At 33.3% G+C, this 21,157-nt stretch overlaps 2 protein-coding genes across 21 annotated transcripts in view; one reads left to right on the forward strand and one right to left on the reverse strand.

The window, feature by feature from the left end:
- Positions 1-10,527, reverse strand: part of scrib (scribble planar cell polarity protein) — an 87,947-nt gene extending 77,420 nt beyond the window's left edge. For 10 of the 18 annotated variants that reach the window (XM_073093995.1, XM_073093994.1, XM_073093991.1 and 7 more), the window contains exons 1-2: positions 10,191-10,525; positions 7,703-7,820 (exon numbers count right to left, since the gene is read on the reverse strand). In XM_073093995.1, coding sequence (XP_072950096.1) covers positions 7,703-7,820; positions 10,191-10,349 — 277 coding nt within the window. In that variant the 5' untranslated portion in view covers positions 10,350-10,525. Of the gene's footprint in view, positions 1-7,702; positions 7,821-10,190 lie in introns of all 18 variants that reach the window. The other 8 variants (XM_073093980.1, XM_073093979.1, XM_073093993.1 and 5 more) reach the window with 2 other exon arrangements.
- Positions 10,528-11,168: 641 nt separating this feature from the next.
- P5cr (Pyrroline 5-carboyxlate reductase) lies at positions 11,169-16,226 on the forward strand. 3 transcript variants are annotated; one of them, XM_073073058.1, is made up of 6 exons: positions 11,169-11,255; positions 11,438-11,552; positions 11,970-12,229; positions 13,342-13,563; positions 14,183-14,394; positions 14,681-16,225. In XM_073073058.1, the coding sequence occupies exons 2-6, from the start codon at positions 11,441-11,443 to the stop codon at positions 14,742-14,744; spliced, it is 870 nt and encodes a 289-aa protein (XP_072929159.1). In that variant the 5' UTR covers positions 11,169-11,255; positions 11,438-11,440; the 3' UTR covers positions 14,745-16,225. The 3 variants fall into 3 exon arrangements, with proteins under 3 accessions (XP_072929159.1, XP_072929160.1, XP_072929161.1); XM_073073059.1 differs by having other exon boundaries at positions 11,210-11,353; positions 14,681-16,226; XM_073073060.1 differs by lacking the exon at positions 11,169-11,255 and adding an exon at positions 11,271-11,289 and having other exon boundaries at positions 14,681-16,226.
- The last annotated feature ends 4,931 nt before the right edge of the window (positions 16,227-21,157 follow it).

Consider the following 21,157-nt stretch of genomic DNA (forward strand, 5'->3'; position numbering starts at 1 on the left):
CTTAGTCATTCCGATCAACTGTAAATCCGACCGTTTGCGTCTTAATGGTATTTTAATTCAAATCACTCCTAAATATACCAATATAATAGTGTTTTATTGAAGTAAATTCTATGAATAGGTAAATTTAGGTAAACAACAAATCAATGACCAACAATGGGACTACGTCATGTTTACAATTATTATTAATTATGTATTATAACGAAAAACCAAAGCGATTGTCAATTCCAGAATTTTCCTCTTAATAAAATCATTTAATTAGGAAACATTTTTTTTATATTTTTTATATCTGTAATAAATTAAAAAGATCTAACGAAATTTTAAACCAACTGCCTCGTGCCACACTGATTTGCAAGATACCTAAACATAATAAATAAAAGCTTGTGAAAACTGGTTTTCTAAATGTTTGTGTTTATACGGGCCAACGAACCGATTTTGACGGGACACTTGAGAAGGGCAGAATTTAAGGGGACATGTGCAACTTTTTACCTTCAATGAAGCATGTAAAATTGAAGAAGACTGTACGCAAATAGCACAGCGCACTTGAAATGGTCAAGCCAATAAAAATACAACTAGTCGTTAATAGTGCGATAAAAGGTTTAGTACAGTACGACCGAGAAACTTTCCGCTAAAGATATTATACTGAGTGGGAAAAATATATTATTACTAGCTGACCCGGCAAACGTTGTGTTGCCATATAAATAAAAAAAAATTAGGGTTGTACTACCCCTAACATTTAGGGGGGATGAAAAATAGATGTTGGCCGATTCTCATAGATACCGGATAAGCACAAAAAATTTCATCAAAATCGGTCAAGCCGTTTCGGAGGAGTATGGCAACGAAAACTGTGACACGAGAATTTTATATATTAGATTACTTGATTCGTAGGTACAAAATTCTCAAGACCTCGCGATTGACATTAAAACGGTACCCGTACCGTACTGCTACGATACGCCACTTGCCTCACTCGAGCCTTTATTACAGTAATATTCACAACATACCAGCGGCGCAAGTATTCTCCACACTATTAAACGAACAATATTGGATTCATTCCATTTTCTGTTCAGCATTTTTAATTAAATCAGGTTTATGGTTTGATGATAGACCGAGATATGATTAAAGAATGTAAAGACTGGTAGAAACATAAATGTAATATGACTATTTTAATGATGAAATTCGTTATACATCCAGGTGATTTTAAAGGCGGTAAAATAGTTTGCGCTTCGACTCCAGAGCTACCTATTTCTATTTCTTCCTAATAACGAAGTTGTAAAGCGCTGCTGCCTTTTGGCTCGAAGGGCGTGGCAAGGGCGAGGCATTAAAGCAGGCCGATGTGGCTTTTGCCCTCGGGGCTAGCAACGAATTTAGGTAGGAATCTCAAATTTTCTGAGGTTGATTATAAATGTGCATGGGCGCCAATTTCCAATCACAATTTACCAGGTGGACTGCATGCTCGCTTGCTACTTATGTAATTTATAAAACATTACAAACTACCGGATATTGTAGAGTCGTTCCTATAATCTTACTGCATGTAAAGTAAATTGGTATCGTTTATCAGCGACAACGAGACCATTATCGCTCATTTTGTAGTAGTTTTTCGTAATGTCAGTAATTTACGTAATGGCAGGATATAACCTTATGAAATAAACATTAAGTACTTAGGTTTAATATGTAGCGTAAATCACGTAAACAATGATTACGAAGAAGTCGTGAAGGAAATGTTATTTTCAGTTTGTATAAATATGTCAACCTAATAACAGCAGGAACTACATCAGTGCGAGATGTTTTTTTGGAACGAAGTTCCCTTACGCGACTTGCGGTAGGAGTTGGATGGTAGAAAATCGTCACGTAAACAAAATTCGTTAAAAAGTAGTATAAGAGTGTGTGCGTGGATGCGAATATTGATATTCGAACACACGGGCATCATGTGCCTTCGGTTGTATCATTAAAGGTGGTAGTGGTAGAACCCTTTGTGGTTCGACCCCGGCAGCATCACCGCCACACCTAATTCTACCTCATAACAGCAGTCTATAAATGCTGCTGTGTTCTGGTTTAAAGGGTGCGGTAAGGGAGACATACTTTTCCGAGGCGTTCCAGCTTAGTCCTCAGGGGTAGCGGCGCATATGTGGCCGACCTTAGGCAGGAATATCTAATCCTATCTGAGGATCATTACAGATGTCCATGGGCGGCAGTAATAATTTACTATCAGGAAGACTATATGCGCATCTGCAACTCCTATATTAATAAAAAAAAATATTGAACACATGGAAATTTCCCTAAAACGTATTTACTGTCACTTTAAACTACACGGCCGCTATATTGTCTTATTATTCCAATATTGCAATGAGATAAGAAGAACTTCCTTCCTGACGGGGTACACGAGCCGTAAATGTTAATTATTTGACTGCTAAATTTTAAACGACACTACACTACAATCCACGCGACGTTCAAAACCACTGCATTCAGTTGATACCTGTAAGTAACGTGTGGCAGATCACGTAAACAATAATTACCTACAAGAAGTCGTAAAGGAAAATTTATTTTGAATTTGAGTAAACATGCTTATAACAAGTGGTACATGAAGGTCTAGCAATGGGGTCACGTATTATGTAACTTACAATAACCATAACCACCGAACATTCATCTATTTAAGAGACAATTGTTGGTGAAACCTTCATAAGAAAAACATTGCGTTAACATGTTTAAGAAAAGGTCAGTGTAAAGATGTTAAATCTTTACAGTAGGAAGCATAAAAGTGCTTCATTTTAATGAGATCTATATAAAACATTGGTGTCAAAAGAAGCGCGTTTAAAATAAAATAAACAGTATGTTTCTTTTCGCGTAATCTGAAGGCATAATTACACCGTCCTTATAAATAAGTAACTACCTACTCCTTAGCACAAAAGCTTTTAATTTTAAAGAGCCAGCGAGCATCAAGTGGCATCTCAAAGAAGTTCATTAAAACAAAGTCTCTTTAATCATGAAACCTTGTAAGAGTTTTTTAATTTTGACGAGAAATTGGTTTTTATTTCAGGAAAAGAATATTGCTGTTGCTCTACATTAAAAGGTCGCGTTTGTTATGAAGTAGGTTTTCAGAAGGAATGATAACCTAGTGGTTTCAAAATTGACCTCTGGATCTGGGAGTGCCGGGTTCCAATCGCATATACCTAGAATTTATTATGACCTTCTTTGAGGGTAAGCGAAAATATCTTAAGAAAACATACACACCTGAAAGTTCTTCTAAATAAATTCTATTAAGCGTGCGATGTCTACCAATCCGTACTTCGTCAGCGCGATAAATTATAGCTTAAAAACTTTTCAGACTGGAGGGATAGTAAGGGGTTGGCGAGAGAGGTATTTAGATCGGCAATAACGATACCGTGTATCGTTATATTTGAAAACGTCATTACCACTTTACAAATGATTCTACCAACAATCGTACATGAATATCGTTTAGCACTATTAGTTTTCATTGTAGTGAACATCCATACAGAAGTTATGAAACGGAGTATTCATATGATTGCCCATTGATCATTGAATGTGCTGAAATGTTCATTGTGTATGGAAGGCGCTAAATTATAGACGTGGAGGCAAATGCGTCCGAGGCCAAGATACGCTAGCCTTGTGTCCTTATACTGTCTAAACGTAGACTAAATATTCAGTTTGTTATGATATCTAATACAACATTCTGTTAGCAATTTTGCCTGTATGTAAAGTTTCAGTACAACAGACAATTTATTTCAATTTTACATGCTCAAAATTAAAACATATTTAGTTGATATTTCCGGAATAAAAAATAGACTGATTTTTGATTTTGATGAAAGACGATATTAAAACAGGGTTTAATTTTGCATATAAGCCCTTTTAAAAAAAAGAAGTATCAAAATAACAGAGATACTCATTATTTTTTTAAGATATTATTTTCCAAAAATATGTTTATATTTAATTTTTAATCTATCTATATACCTATATTTGATCAATTAATCTTTAAAATATTTTGAAAAATTTAAACATGTCGCACGTAATACTTTAAACTAAGTAAAAATAAAGTAACCACGTGGTAATAAGTGACCACAGTGGTATTTTTACACAAACGAAGATGATTACCATATTTAAATCCAACCAGTTACTTCTACGAAAATCGAAATATCTAAACGTGTCCATATTGCACTGAAGGACTTCTCTAAATAATTTTCAGTTATACATTGTAAAATAAACACGAACGTAACACGTCACTGTATATATTTTGGGACAGATACAAATTATACAACAGTTGTAAGCTTCTTATACCCTTTTGATAATATTGAGCGTGTAAATAGTCTGCTGTTCTCTCAGTAGCTCAATGTGAATTAAATTGTGTATTATTTCAGTTTCAATGGAACAATTGCCGAGTAACATCATGAAATTTATAGTAAGGTCTCTCGTCGCGTATATTTAAGGTCATCTTTATACAACAACAGTAATGAAAAATAAATTTCAATGCGTACAATTGCTAGCGGTTATCAAAAATCAAGTTGTGCGGGTTTTCTCACGTTATTGTCTATCACAATTCAAATAAATAATCATTAATTTACATTAATTGATGCGGTATAGTGTACCGTTATTGATCCATATGACGCATTGGTCACCATAAGATCTAACATGCATAGAGCACCGGGTTCAAAACTCACACGTTTAAGACAGCTGAATAATGAATTTAGATCATTATGTAGGTCCAACTATTACGTACTCTTCGTACATTTGTCCATGGCATCCACAAATCACAACACATGCAAGCAATGTTTTATGTTACCTACTAGAAACAAATCATCCAGCCACTGAGGTCAATGACGGTGGGAATACAGTCTTGTACCCACTATGGGGATGCTTGTATCATAGCCTGTGGGAAAACCACAAGAGGAAGTTCATTTCATTGCCTACTTTATGTGGGGAAGATTATTCTAAAGACGCACTCAGTAGGGAGTTTATGGTTGCTACTTGAATTATCGTCCGATACTATTTTGAATAAAATATTTACACTATACGACACGAGTTGTTTATCCGTAGTATGCGATTTGCTTGCCGCTTTATTCAGTCATCGGATTTACAAGTATCTTCAGAGAGAGCGCCAACAAGAGTAACCAACGAAGTTAAGCGATGATTGAATAATAATTTAACTTGAACCAGCCCTAGATCATCAATAATTTGCTATGACTCAGCGTTTAATGGGCACTTAATAGTCGATTATTCAATGAAGCTACGTGCAAAGTTAGCCTGCGATATTTGTCACGAAATCAGAGAATATTCACCTGCAATCACTCCCTTATACTTGCAATTCATATCATAATATTAGTGACATGGTATACAATATCAAAAAACCTTCAGATGTAACTCTGTATTAATTTTATTGCTTTGCTTCCAATTGTCGACCATTAATGTTGTATTTATACGTGAGGTTACCGAACGATATGTTACTTCACTGCAGTTATATTTAAATTACGTGGGAATATTGTGTATGTTGAACTGTTATTTATACTAACAGTACCCCACTGTAAAACAGCGTAAGTACCGTAGTGTCAAAGGTGGAAGAACTCATATAAAAGCGAAGCATAGGTTCGAACCGGCGGCACCACCGCCACGCCAATTTCTACCTAATCAAAGCAGTGTTAAACGCTGCTACGTTGTAGTGTGAAGAGTGTGGCAAGAGAGACATACATTTTCGAAGCATTTCAGCTTAGGGGTAGCGGCGCATCTGAGGTCGACCTCAGGTAGAAATTTAATCTTATCTAGGGTTAATTACAGATGTCCATGGGCGGCAGTAGCCACTTACCATGAAGTGGACTGCATGTTCGTCTACTACTCCTATATTATAAAAATGTGAAGTGAATAGAAACTATAACAATTAACTTAGTTACATAAATGTTATAATTGAAAATATAAAAGATTGGAACGACTGTTACACAAAATAACAAATATTTCGTTCGGAATGTTTGACATAATATTAATATATAAATCACGAACGCCGCCTAGTTATAGTAATATTGGTGAGTTGTTAGTAACATTTGTAATTAACATCATAATCGTCTTAATAATTATCGTAATCATAAGTTAATGACATAATGGTTATGGTACCTCTCTACATAATTAATATAGTTACTAACGGAAAAAATAAACACACTATAACAAGATAAGCATAGTTTAGATTATAAGGATTTTTTTAAATGGGATAAAGGAGATTGACGTGATAATTACAACAATTTCGTTGAGACGCGAAAAGTGTATATTATTATACGGATAATACATTTTACTGTATAATTCTCTCCTACGCCTCTTAATGATAAATTAGATTGTATTGTATTGTTGTATTGTATATTTATACACGTTTCTGCTTAGTCGTAAGAGGTAGGCCGCATGTAAAATCTTTAAAAATATCCATGTGCGGCAAAGATATTGAAAATCAATAAGCTCATCCCTCTCCCATCACAAAAAAGGATAAAGATTTAACGAGGTGCAGGATAAATAAACCATGTACTCTTTTATCCACATCACCTTCATATAAATAACTCCATGTGATAGGTCACTCCCGTTCCTCGCTACAACGTTAAGCGTTGCATAGTAACATTTTTTGTGGTATATCGTTCGCGGTGTTTTCGCACCTGCACCGTACGCGGAGCTATGCGGGTGACGGATCAGCACGTAACTCGCATACGAATAGCGTCAAATTCACCTCTCTGTAAGGTTCGATGCCTTTTCTGTGTGGCAGCCACCGGGAACGTTCCAACATCCGGTCCATATTCCAAAACATTCCTATGTTGGCATCACAGTGAACATCGCTATTAAATGTTCAACATTGAACAATCATTTAACGAAAAGTCGTCCAACTTTATCAGATTTTTGTTTCAATGTAATAACTAATTTTATAGTAGTTAGGCAAAAACTGTAAATTTTCGATCTTTTGTACGCAAATCATTGTATAAATTGATTATCGGGCGTAAGTTAACCTTTCTTTTTCTTTTTTTTTTGTTTGTTGACGTGGGGGAAACCTTCAAAAGGTACCCGACGCCATGGGAGTGACGCCGGGTTATGTGGGATTTTTACCGCACTAAAACCTCCCCCCCTGGTGGCCGTCCTCAGCTTTTGGTGGAGAACTCCGGGATCTCCAACGGAACACAACCGGAGTCCTCCTAACGCGATGCCCTTCTATCGGGCTCTGCCCTGGGGGGAGCAATTTATGCTCCTCTCACATCCCCTGGCGATTACAGCGATATGCGACCACACAAACCGCTGTCCTTCCCGGGGTCGCTTGCTGGACGGTTTGAGCTCCCACTCTTGCCGCCCGCAACCCCTAAAGCCCTTTTAGTCGCCTCTTACGACAGGCAGGGGATACCGTAGCCCTATTCTGGTCCCGGTACTACAGGGACAGATGGGCGTAAGTTAACCTACATCACTTAATAATCCACTCAAATACGGTAGGTAAATAACTATGAAAATAGAAAAATAAGAGGACTGTAGTATTTATCACGTCAGTTTGGCGGCCATATTTTTTTTAAATACGATTAAAATATAATTACGAAAATAATTAAATGTCTTGTTTTTTTCCTGCATTTTATCTATCTTTAATCAAAAAATTGTAAAGAACAATCGCACATTTTCTGCTTTATAAAAAAAGTAATTTATAAATTACCTATATTAATATTTCATGCATATAATATGAAAATGCACTTACCATTTCTAGATACATCTAGCTCAACTAAATTTTCAAAATTCTGTATATCAGCTGGAAGTTTGTGTATTTCATTATCACTTAAACCTAATCTTCTCAGCCGATGTAGTCTGAAGAAATTCTGAAACAAAGCAAAACATACTTGACTTATCTGCCACTACTCAAACAGACACTTATTATGCAGTCTTCTCTAATTTAGGACTTTATAAAAAAAACTATTAATGTTACCTTATGCTTGTATTATCTGACTGATAGGTATTTTTTACCTTGTCAAGACATAAAAACCCATTTTTATATTGTGCAGGAAAAATACAATTTAATGGTTTTTAAATAACTAGGTTTTATATGTATATATTTCAAAACTTTATAACTAGTCTCAAGTAAATTGACTTTAACATTTAACATGAAATTAAAGAGCATCAATGAAACTTTGATATGCTGTGGACCATAACTAGCATATTTCTTGGTCATGTGATATACCTAATTGCCACCAATATGACTATCCTGTAATTTTTGAAAGCATTAGAATGAGAATAATGTAAAAAAATCCATCTATATTACTGATGAAACAAAGTGAATAATAATTCACTTCTTTTAATAAGATTATGGAATGCTTCCAAATCAATCATTTTTTCGAAAAACATGAAACTATGTATATTCAAAGCTTTCCTGTTTTAAAATAGTTTTTAAGAGAACAAAACAAGATTATATTTAATTTGGTTACATTCATAGAGCATTACAACCTCCGATAGTTTGTAATCAGCTTAGCAGTTATTTATAGTTTTCCCAATATAGAACTACATCATACACAAACATTTGTTTATTTCAAAAGTATACATAATACTACTTACTAAGATCCAGTGATCTTGCATAATAGTAAAAGTAGTGTTAATGTGTCACTTTATTGATAATTGCATAAAACTATTTACTATATATGTAATCTGTTGAAAATGAATGGATATTTCCTAATATTGTGTGATATTACCCTGCGCACAATATGACGATAAAAACATGCAATTACAATGTGGATATTACGATTATTCTTTGACCCAAGACAGTAATTATGTATGTACCTACTTATTATAAATGCAGGAATATGCATCCAATAATTACCCATCTATATTATTATAAACCACATTTCAGAGTAATAAATAATCTATTTCCCAACCATTAGTTTCTGTGGGATCTTTGCATGGTATTTTTTAGAAGTGACAAGGACCAAGTAAAATTAATATTATGAGGGCAAATATCAATTTATGATATTACTATTTTAATAGTATAGGAAATGTTTTGCTAACTTACTAAATGTCTCTTTGTGATTATGTTCACCAATACATTGAGAACATTTGTTGTCCTTGTTTGTAAATAGATATAATATCTAAAATATGTGCATGTGTGTGTATGTGATTGTATGAAGGTGATGTGCTCACAGTACAGGAAATCCTAGTACAGGGTTGAATGTAAACTGATTGGCATGGCATTATCAATGAACATTTTTAGTAATTATGTAAATAGATAATGATTATTTAATTTTATTACATTAAACAATGTTAACACATTTTTAGGCAGCATATTATATGTTCTTAGTCTACTAATATTCTGGGATAAGAAATGAGCCCAACTGTAGAAAAGTCGTAGTAGATAAAAATGTGTTAAAAAATGATTTGTAAAGCACATTAAGAGATATATCTAAAGTTGCATCTTAGTATATATTAAGCACATTAAGAAAGACTTCTTGAATAGTTTTGCATTGGCTTCTCTTAGCCTCCAAATGAGAACACAGCATGGATTCATGTTAAGTATATAATTCAAGTCAGTACATATATTGACTTATCTAACATTTTTCTGTAAGACATACTTAACATTTTTTAAGTGAAGCATAACAATAAAGTATAGAAACAGTACAGAGTTGAAAATAAAATGGATTCCCTCCAAAAATCAAGCATAATGATGAAATAATTGTTTGTTTTATTGATAAACATTTCACACAGAGGGCTAGGAAGTATGTCAATGCTTAAATCATATTTATTTTTTTACTATATTTACTGACTGGTTGTTAAATAAAAATATAAGTTGGAATGTGTTTATCATAAGCATCTAAGATAACAATGTTTACTTCCTTATCTTTCATATCTTCATCAAGATAAAAAAATAAGTTAATAATTAATATTTTGTACATACATCATACAATATGATGCATTTGAGTATTGTTAAGGTTTAGTTATGCTTTAATATAAACATTTTGTTTATATTAGTAAAGGGTTGTTTACCCTACATGACTATTTCCATTATCATTAAAAACATGAATGTAAGTACTGCAATAAATGTGATATAATTATTACTCACATACATGCTGTTCTAAGACAGATTAAAAGGCGATGCAAAGTTGGTACGCAATTTAGGTAGAGCCATTGATATTATTTACACCTAGTGATAAGGTGAACGCCCACGATTGCAACCGATATAAAAATAAGGACACGATAAAACTAACCTTAGGCAAATCTCGTATATGGTTAGCGTCCAAAAACAGCTCCTCTAAACTTCTGGAATATCGCAAAATGTCTTCAGGTACTGTTGGCAACGAGCAGTGCCGCTTGTCTACACATTCCACTTGGCGATTACATTTGAACAAAGGTATACATCGAAACATGTTGGACACTACACTTCAATCAAACTATAATAAAATGAACCACTATCACCACACATATTTGAGCACTTTCCGAATTCTAGCACTATTTCAGCATTTTAAAATTATTAACGACACCAAATTGTTAAAACGACACTCCTTCACCCCATCCACGAAAATGAAGCCACAAACTAAAACATTCAGTGTTACCATATCGTTGGGAGACTCTGAAACTTTTAATTTATTAATATTTTGACATGAACGCAATTAATTTCGTATTATTCTCTAAATCCGAAGAAGTAATAACATTTAATTATTAAAACAATACTATATAAATGTATTAAATTATTTGAAGCATGATAAAAGAATATAAAAATAATTGTTCAATTATACAATTTATTGTCGTACAACCAACGTATTGTACATATTTGTCTATGGTCTGATGACAAAAGCAAACTTTAAAATTTAACACGTGGTTGTATTAACTAAGCAAGCACGCCTGTTACTGTAAATGGCGCATTGCGGTATCCGCTTTTTGAATAATAGCAATAAAAAGAAGTGAATTTCTACAAAAATCATCCACCTTTGAATTAATATTCATTAATATTAGCTATTTTAAGTGTTTAGACCAAGAAGTTTAAGATATAAACATCATAGTGTATTATTTTGATATAAGTAAGTCCAGTAGCCTATTGCAGACATATTTAACCTGTATATAATAATACTCTTTGAACACAACTAAAGAAAACTTAGCCGTAGGACCATTACAGCTTCATTAGTGTTCATTATATAGCAACTTTTGATGGTGAGTACAGCAATAGGGATTTTCTAGAGTTGACAACACTGTATACCTGTAAGAATGTCAGATGAATTTATGTCACGTCAGAACTTCAGAACTGTCATAGTTTGAGGAACATCACTTTGATATTTGTAAGTTCGTTTTATTTATTAAAAATAGGAAAAGGTGAAACCGAAAAAAATATTTTTACGTATTTATAAATATAAAAATAAATAGATGCAATAAAATAGTACGTTCATTATATGAAGAAGATTCTGTTGTTAATTTTGTAAAACTGTTTGAATATTATATTATTACTAATTATTGTTTGCAGGAGATGTCTACCAAAACACAAAATGACGAAATATCCAATAAATTATCAATTAATGTGGGATTTATCGGAGGTGGTAATATGTCTACAGCAATTATTAAGGGAATGTTGAAGTATGGTAATTACATAGAATTTTCCGTTCGCCAAAATTACATTATATACATGCTAATTGCTAATACATTTATTTTTCCGTCATGTTACTTTAGTGCTTAGAGTTGCACGAAAAAATGTTTTCGTTTTCGTAGTCAGTGGTATCTTGAGAGCATTGGGGCCCAGTGCGATTATATAAAAAAATCCTATTTTATTTATGCCTTATACTTTATTTGACACATTTTTTTATACAGCTTTTAAAGTTATGTAACAAAAATTGAAAGAAAATCCATCTTTCATTGTTATATCTAATCACAGGCCTTCTGTGGTTATAATATTCTTATTTGTCTTGTTTTTATATTCTTCTTCTTAATTATAATAATACTGCTTTTTTAATTGAAATTATAAAATGTCAAATTCTTCTCATCTTTTTTTTAATTTCTAGGTAAATACCCACCATCAAATATCTGGGTGTCTGGACCACACTTAGAGAACCTCCAGGTCCATAAGCAGTTAGGAGCCAATGTTACTGTCAAAAACGGTGAAGTATTAAGTAATTGTGATGTGGTGTTTCTGGGTGTGAAGCCTGGTGCCTTGAGTAATGCTATACAGGGATGTCTGGATACTCTGCCTGATAATGTGTTGTCCAAAAATCTGCTTTTTGTGTCCATGTTGGCGGGGATCAATATTGAACAGTTGCGGCAGGTTAGTTAATCCTTATTGTGCATGCTACTGTAATGACAGTCAATAAGGTTAGTTAGGTGTATAGGAGATGGTGTAAAACTAAATGATTGAAACTGTAGGCAATTGAAAAATTGCCATATTTTAGAAATTTGGTGACCCTAAACAGTATGCAACAAAAATGGTGTATGTGTATGATATTGCCAGTCGAAATACGGCCAAAAGATCAATAACGTAACCTATAATTACAGTTGAACATTTTAACAATACCATATACATAACTTTAATGTATTGAACCATATATTTATCTACTCAAATAATGTACAGAAGTTAAAACATGTTAGCGATATTTCATGCTAGCAATAAAATTTAGACGCCAGCTTCTAATTTGCTCTTTCTATATTAATTAAACAGTGCCAATCCATAATTCATTGCCATATAGTCACTCTAATCAAGAATGTGAGGATTAACAGTTTTTTAATTCATGTTCCATTGGGTGTCTCCGAGCTACTAAAGTTCAAAATGTAGGACTAATTAATAGAATATTTAAAATATTATAATATATATACAAGTTTTAATGATAGCATGCATATGCCCTCACCCTTCATATACTATTGTTACACAAACACAATGTTGTTGTGAGTGTTTATGATAACTGCACTTTAATTCATAATCTTATGTGTGGCATTGTGGTTGTTATCATGTGGTATGTGGTATATGTCTAAAGTGATTGTTTTTTATATATATACTGATATTTTAATCATCTAAATTGTGCATAGAATTCATTCAGTGTAGTTTCTTTACACGATTTTATTGTTAAATTATATTCATAGTAAGAAATGAAAGTTTCTCTAAGATTGCCTTTGACCATGGATCTATATCTAACACCAAATGAGATTTCTACCTAAAGTTAATCACAAATGCATTGGCATCTTAACATTATTGCAATTTTAAACCGAAACATTGCAGCCTCATACTACTGTTACAAGCAAAAATAGATATGGTGATTGAATTTTTAATGTTGTTTTTATGATAATATTTATATTCTTTTGGTACTTAGCACTGCAGCATATTATGATTAACATATTATTGTACACATAGATAAAATCATCATGTGTATATTTCCCGTGTTTCAGGCTGTAGATTTGTTACCTCTACAAGTAAATGTAGTACGAATCATGCCCAACACTCCTATGGCAGTAGGTGCCGGGGTTTGTCTGTACTCACCGGATAACACTGTCACAGATCAACAGTGTACACTACTAGAGAAAATCTTGCAGCCCTGTGGGGTTGTCGAGCGAATTCCGGAAGGATTAATGGGCCCTTTAGGAGCCTTAACTGGATGCGGTCCCGCTTTTGTAAGTTATTAGGTGTTCATTGTTTTGTACATTGGTCATATTTCATTTAAACCTCTTAAAAACATATATAAATAAAGAACATTTCCTGCACTCAAAGCCCATCATGATTACTCCCTAAGGTCTACCATGAGACCAGAACAGAAATTTAAATTCATTATTTTTATGTATGTATGCCAGAAACATAACCAGGAAAGCTATAGGAGGTGGTAGATCCCTTTGTGGTTCGACCCAGGCGGCACCACCGCCACACCTATTTCTGCCTATTAACTGCAGTGTTAAGCGCTCCTGTTCCGTTTTGAAGGGTGTGGTAAGGGAGACATAATTTTCCGAGGCGTTCCAGCTTAGTCCTCAGGGATAGCGGCGCATCTGTGGCCGACCTCATGTAGGAATACTAGGAATATCTTATTCTATCTGGGGTTGATTACAGATGTCCATGGGCGGCAGTAGCCACTTACCATCTGAACAATTACCAAAAAAATTGCCACACTGGTCATCATTAAAAATGTATTGCTTCAATTTGTATTGTCTTTCAGTTTGTTTTATGTTATGCTCTGTAATTACTTGTTACTTTTCTTATGTTTACCTGTGCATGTTTTCAAACTCAACAATATTATTTCAGTTGTACGTAGCTATAGAGGCGTTGGCTGACGGAGCGGTGAAGCAAGGAGCGCCACGCGACAAGGCGAACAAGTTAGCCGCCCAAGTGGTGTTGGGAAGTGGTCAGATGGTGTTGAACTCCGGCAAGCACCCAGCAGTCTTGAAGGATGAAGTCTGTTCACCAGGTGGCTCCACTATATGTGGGATTACAGCGCTAGAGAATGGTAAATTAAGGTATGTGTAGTTGTGTACATTTATATTGTAGTAATGCTCTTCATGTTGTATTTTATGGTGAAAATATTATTAAAAAAAAATAGAATGTTTAATTTTCTTTAAAATGTACCTTTGATTTAACCTTTTTTTTTTCGAATAAATAAAATAATAAAAAAATGAAGTAGACGATTTACTATAATGCAAACATGATATTTATACGTATAAGATAATATGATACTTAAAATAAGATATATATAAATACATAAGTGTATTAAAATTTACATAATTTTTATTTTTTTATTTTCAGAGCTTCCCTGATCAATGCTATTGAAGCAGCAGCTAATAGAACCCGAGAAATGGGAAAGAAATAAGTGCTTCGGTAAATAATGTATTAACAGTAACATTAGTAATTTAACTATTTATTTAGCCTTTTCTTTATGTTATATGAAACAGAAAAGTAAGTAGCTTTAGCACAATTTCTGATTCCGTATTAACTAAATTAGATTTTTCAACAATACTCAATTTGTGATACTAACAATAAATATAAGTATATTTTTTCCGTAACAAAATTAGAAGTATTTAGAATAATAATATAACTAACTTGATTCATTCCCATTTTTTTGTTCCAAATTACACGGCTGCGTATAAGTACCTTAAAAATATGTATGAGTGTTAATTCGTAGTGTGGTAAATAATTGTAGGAAATGTAATTTCACTTATTTTTTGTATTATTTCATCATCATCATCAACAACCCATTACTGTCCCACTGCTGGGCACGGGTCTCCTCTCAGAATGAGAAGGATTAGGCCATAGTCCACCGCACTGGCCAAGTACGTATTGGTAGACTTCAAATACCTTTGAGATTTTTCTTTTTTTTTTAATAAATCTCAGGTATGCAGGTTTTCCTCACGATGTTTTCCTTCACCGTTTAGCAAGTGATAATTAATTTCTAATACGCACTTAACTTTGAAAAATCAGAGGTTTTGCCTGGGATTTGAACCTCGGACCCCACGATCGAGAGGCCGAGTTTCTTAACCACTAGGCTATCACTGCTTTTGTATTATTTATTAAGCGTAAATGCGTAACATTAATTAATTAACGTAACAGTAACGAAATACGTCGTAGAGCATGATCTATTCCATACATTTGTCAGTTGCAAAACTCCATAGGTACATATATACCCACCAATTTATTATAATTTTGTATTCAGTACTGACTTTAGAGGAGTAAGGACAGAAAACAGGTTTTTGCCTATAGAGCTGGACTATATATAATTGTAAAAAGTCATTACTGATTATTAATGTATGACGGAATATTTGGCCTGGGGTACTTGTGTTGCTAAGGCCAACCTTATTGTTTGTATTGTTCGTATTTTTTAGATTATAATTGGTATATGTACTTAATTTCTTGTGAAACCAGTATTAATAAAGTATGAAAAAACCAGTATTTGTTAAGACAAAATTCACTTAAACAAAATTCCTCATTTGTTTTTAAGTATATTTATATAATTTATTCGCTAACTGTTTCATATATTAATAGTCTTACAAATCTATCCAATATAGTTTAATGTAATATATATTACTATTTAATAAAATAATACACATGCTACACACAATCTTACTAAAAGTTCTCAGTCACAAAAATGGTTTAATTTTGAACTCTGATAGGCAAAAATTGGTTAACTAACTGCCGGTCACTATCGGGCAGCATAGGATTGTTTCTCTAAACTATTATTCTTATCAGTTTAATTCTGAAATTTAAAAAGTAATCTGAATCTAATTGGTATTAATTGTGTAATTGTTGATCTCTTTAATAGTATTTTGTGTCGCAATCATATACTTGAGTTAAGTGAAATCTTAATATAAGAAATAAATTATATGCTTCAATGAAACGTGTTTCATTTTTTAAATTATTCTCTTTATTTAGAGTAAAAATTCAGGTTTGATGCCGATATATTTTTGAGCGTTAAAATAAAACTATTCTTAAACTGTTTAGCCAAAGTAAGTTTATTGTACAATTATCTATGGTTAAACTAATTACAGTATAATTTAGCTTATCTTTGTCACGCAAATTTTAATGGCGTTGTTAGTAGTTGTAAATCTGTACCGCAATATTTTTATTGATGCAATCAATGAAGTTAATTGAATGCAATATAAAGCGAGATAACTCACAATGCTTTAATGAGGCAAAAGATTAGATTATCGGACCAAACACTGATTGCTTTTGATGAGAAAGTTAATAAATATTTAATTGGAAAATCTTCCTTTAATACCTATTCTCAATATTGTACCAGTGTTTATTTTTACGTGAAGGATTAATATCGTCAAAAGGTGCCGTTTTAGTATGTGGAAATAAAGAGACAAACATCAATAAAACGATAACTTATAATTATTTCACAATATTCTTAATTTAAAGTTATTTATATAATGACTACTCTTTTCTAGATCTACATGAATTTAAAGTATAAAAGTATTTTTATTTTATGAATTTATGTGAGGGTTCAGGGTTATTTTGAAAATAGTGTAATCGAAATTAATAAGAATAACACCCAAAAATGACAACAGCCTGTAGTCATCTATGATGTCACAATCACAAGGTGTAATTTGATATAGGTGCTTACCTATAGCTTGATATTTTAAAAAGTAAAAGAAAAACCTTGTAGGTAAGGGGTTGCTCATAGTTATTATGCAAGACACGTGCAGAATCTTTATAATAAATAAAAGACCATTTCTGCGCTTAAGTTTCCTTGAAACGGTCATAAAATGCCAATCTTTCCTTATACACATATTACTGTCTCTAATAATAAATAATATTCTACTCTATAATTGAGCATGAAGTAGGTAAATACTTAAGGATGACAAGTTACAGGTCACGTGCTTTATGTATGTTTGTACGGTACTGGTACGCCTATGAAATTGAATGATTACAGTAGGTTACACGAAATCAGTACAACAAAGAGGAAAATGAGTACATTTTTTCTTTCATATTTAAGTTAAGAATGAAGGTTGTACCTACTACCTACCTGTAAATGTAATAATATTATTATGTAATACGATATAGTAGGAATACTCTTTGTCATAAGTAATCATATGTTCATAATTTTGGTACTTTTTCATCATGGTTGATGTAGATTTTTCTTGTAGTTTGCTTCGGTGTGAACGGATGGTAAGGGTGTACACAGACTGACCTTCTAGTGAATAGAAAAAGCGACACCCTTCGAGCTAATCCCACGCCAATATCGATACTTTTGTGTCTGGGAATATCCATCATAGGGAGATCCTCCGATTCCTCTTCTCGCACACAACTTAGTTTCCTAAATCCTGTCCGAAACTTTTCAAGATTTGTTCTCAGCAACCGAAAGCTTGGAACTCGTCTAAATGATGAGCTTTCATTTTCTTTTCGTTTTCGTATCCGTTTTTTGTACCTACTAACTGCACTGTTAGACTCATTTACGTCCACTGACTTAACATACTTTTTCGTTGTTTCTGCTAAAGCGATTAAATTGTATTCTTCCCCGCTCATCACTTTAAAATAAATGTTCACATTTTATTATACATTTTGTAACTGTGATAAGGCTGAGCAATGTTCGTGAACTAAACCAAAATAAACCCTGCTTAACTAATTTTGGCATTGATTGAGTGTGACGTGCGTGTATGATAAGATTATTAAGATTACCATGATTATGGCCATGATTTTTCCTTTATGCGCAGATTTCATACAAAGTTATATTTTATCTGAAATGTAAGATTATATCGTGTCATAAAGTGAGTTTCTTAAACCTTACAGTAACACTGAAAAAATGATGTTTTTTTTAACTGTTTTAGAAGATTTTTTATCGGTATTTATATGTGTGGAAGTTTTATTCATTTGTAGATGTAACAACATGTGTACATATCTTTATAAATGTTTATTTTAAAGGTACAAATCAGAAACGAGTTGATAAGATAGACGACGTTGTGCTACCATTTTGCTGACGTGTCGATTAGAAAATTATTTTTCATAATGATAATAAAATTTTGTAAGAATAGAATAGGAATAGAGATAGACATTTTCTCCGTATCTAAGTATATTCGATTTCATAGGATCAGTTTAAATTAAATATGTACTTCTATATTATTATAGTACAAAATCTTCGTGATTACCTAGATACCTACCTATATTAAGGCCGTGGCTATCTCCAGTAGTCTTGTAAATATTTAAAAGATGGTACGACTACGACCGCTATGATTCTACTGAGAAGGGCACACCTATTTTTACTGTGAAGTTGGCCAAAGCCACACTTATTTCTAACGAAGTCGTTCTTACGTTTGAGTTGAAGGGTGTGGATACCGGCTGACTTAAATATGGGGTAGCCTCATCTACATCCAAGAACTGAGCAGTGGCAACGAAATTGTGATCGGCTTCCGATTGAACCCATTTTCTTTATAGATAATTATAGCTGTTGAATCTGCAACTGCACATCTTGCATCTGCACATCTGTGCATAGGCGAGAGACCATTAGAAGTACCTAATATATTCTCATTTGTTACATCAAAGTAATAAACAATTACCTATCTATCCATATATATATAGGTATCTACAAAAGGATCTCTGTTCCCGTCAAAGGATCGTCATTTAGCATATTGCCTTTTAAATTTTAATAGATGCCTGCTTAGACAGGTAATTAAAATAGACATGGATTATAGTTCGTTAGTCTTCAGTTAATATTCGACAATTTGGAACCATGTTACCAACTTATTGGTAATTAGTTTACTGCAAGTACTTAATGCAGTTCTACCTACGGTACCTAATGCGGTAACTTAAATAGGTACCTAACTCTGTCTTTAAAACGAGATTTAGTTACTTAAAATAGGTCTATCTACCATTGATTAATCCAGACAAACACGTGTTTCTACAGAATTCCTCATCATGTGTCTATTTTTACACCAATTGCCGCTAACAATGTAGAAATAGCTTGAGTAAGTAGGCACTTACCACATGTATCACAAAAAATATGTAAGATGGTAAAAACTGTTTTATGTTTTATATCCGCCTAATAACATCAGTGTTAAGGACTGTTGTATTCTGGTTTGAAGGGTGTGGGGAGACAAACTTTTTTTTTTACAATATAGGAGTAGCAAATGAGCATACAGTCCATCTGATGATAAGTGGCTACTGCCGCCCATGGACATCTGTAATCAACCACAGATAGGATTAGATGTTCCTACCTGAGGTCGGCCACAGATGCGTCGCTACCCCTGAGGACTAAGTTGGAACGCCTCGGAAAAGTCTATCTCCCTTACCACACCCTTCAAACCGGAACACAGCAGCGCCTAACACTGCTGTTATTAGGTAGAAATAAATACTTATCCGAGTACTTGCAGTAAACTTAGTCCTTAGAGGTAGCAACGCATCTGTTGCCAATATGAGGTAGGAATGTAATCGTATGGGGATTTGATTATAGATGTCCAACGGCAGCCATATAGCCGCTTAAGTATCATGTGGTAAACTACATGCTCGTGTATTACTTTAATATTATAAAAGGGGTCCTATTTTTTCAGAAGGAAGCGTCCTCATCTATATCCTTACAATCTATGTAGAAAGGGAGGTATAACTATAACACAATGAGAACAATGTATGTACTGCCCTACTTACCGTCGCACGTCCTTTTTCCTTGCATATCTTGCTCCATGACTTTTAATGCTTCACATATGAGTAACATATCCAACGACAAACGGTTTCCTCTTAACAATTTGTCAGCGGCATTAAACATAATGTGTATGACCTACCTTATACTTACATGACTTTTATTGTACCTATTTAGTGACTAAACTATAACAACAGTTATTGCGACAGATTATCTGTGAATGTGTAGTACAGTCAGTGACAGACAAAAATTGAGTTACAAGTAGGTAAGTACATTCTCAACTAGCTTTGTTTCATTCTTTGTATTTACCACGGCACCGACTGTGGTAGTTTCTCAAAAAACTGCAATATGACCTTCTGTGTGCACTAACCGTAAACGTTTACTACACCTTCCTTATTTTTTAAAGCTGACAAATAGATGAGGCCCACATTTTTATAGAAATGGTACTTGTACTGTAATATTTTTGAAAGAACAGTAAAGTGTTTGGTATCTACTTAGAAAAAGCATTCTTAATACGTATCTAAATAACATTACTCTGCTTTGCACAAGTTTCAGATCCGTAGCCCGCATACCTACCTACATACATATAAAAAACCTTGTTAAACCCATTTCCATCAAGGGAAGTCCTACTGGTGGATTTGACACATGTAGCTAAGCTAACTTGCACATCTCTGGTGGGAAGCACCTTAAGATACAATTTTATTACGAAGGACATAATTATTATGAAACTTCTAAGAAAATAAAATTACTTTTATGCTTTAGTTACAGATGCGAATAATCTAGAAATATTGCTATGATAGAAAAGAATCGTACCTATTAGGTAAATAGTGATGAAAACCTATTATTTTTAAAACATTCATAAAATTGTGATAAAATTATAAGCAATGCAATTGCAAGTCTGAATCATATTGTACTTGTTGCATGAGTCACTAATTAAGACAATTATTGTTCTCCGTGTGTTTTTAGCTTAATCGTATTTTAATAAGAGAAACTGTTATTACTTTTAATATTAGTTTATTATGATATATATTAGTACAATACATTAAAGTTAAATACAATTTTCGTGTTTAGTCATAAGGTTGACGCAGAGTTTACTCTCATTTTCCGAGCTACGTAGCCTCTAAAACCACACCAATGAGCGCGAGTGCTCTGTCTTT

This window comes from Epargyreus clarus, unplaced genomic scaffold, assembly GCF_041222505.1.
Source record: "Epargyreus clarus isolate Ecla_fem2 unplaced genomic scaffold, WU_Ecla_fem_2.2 ptg000005l, whole genome shotgun sequence".
NCBI classification, from domain to species: Eukaryota; Metazoa; Arthropoda; class Insecta; order Lepidoptera; family Hesperiidae; genus Epargyreus; species Epargyreus clarus.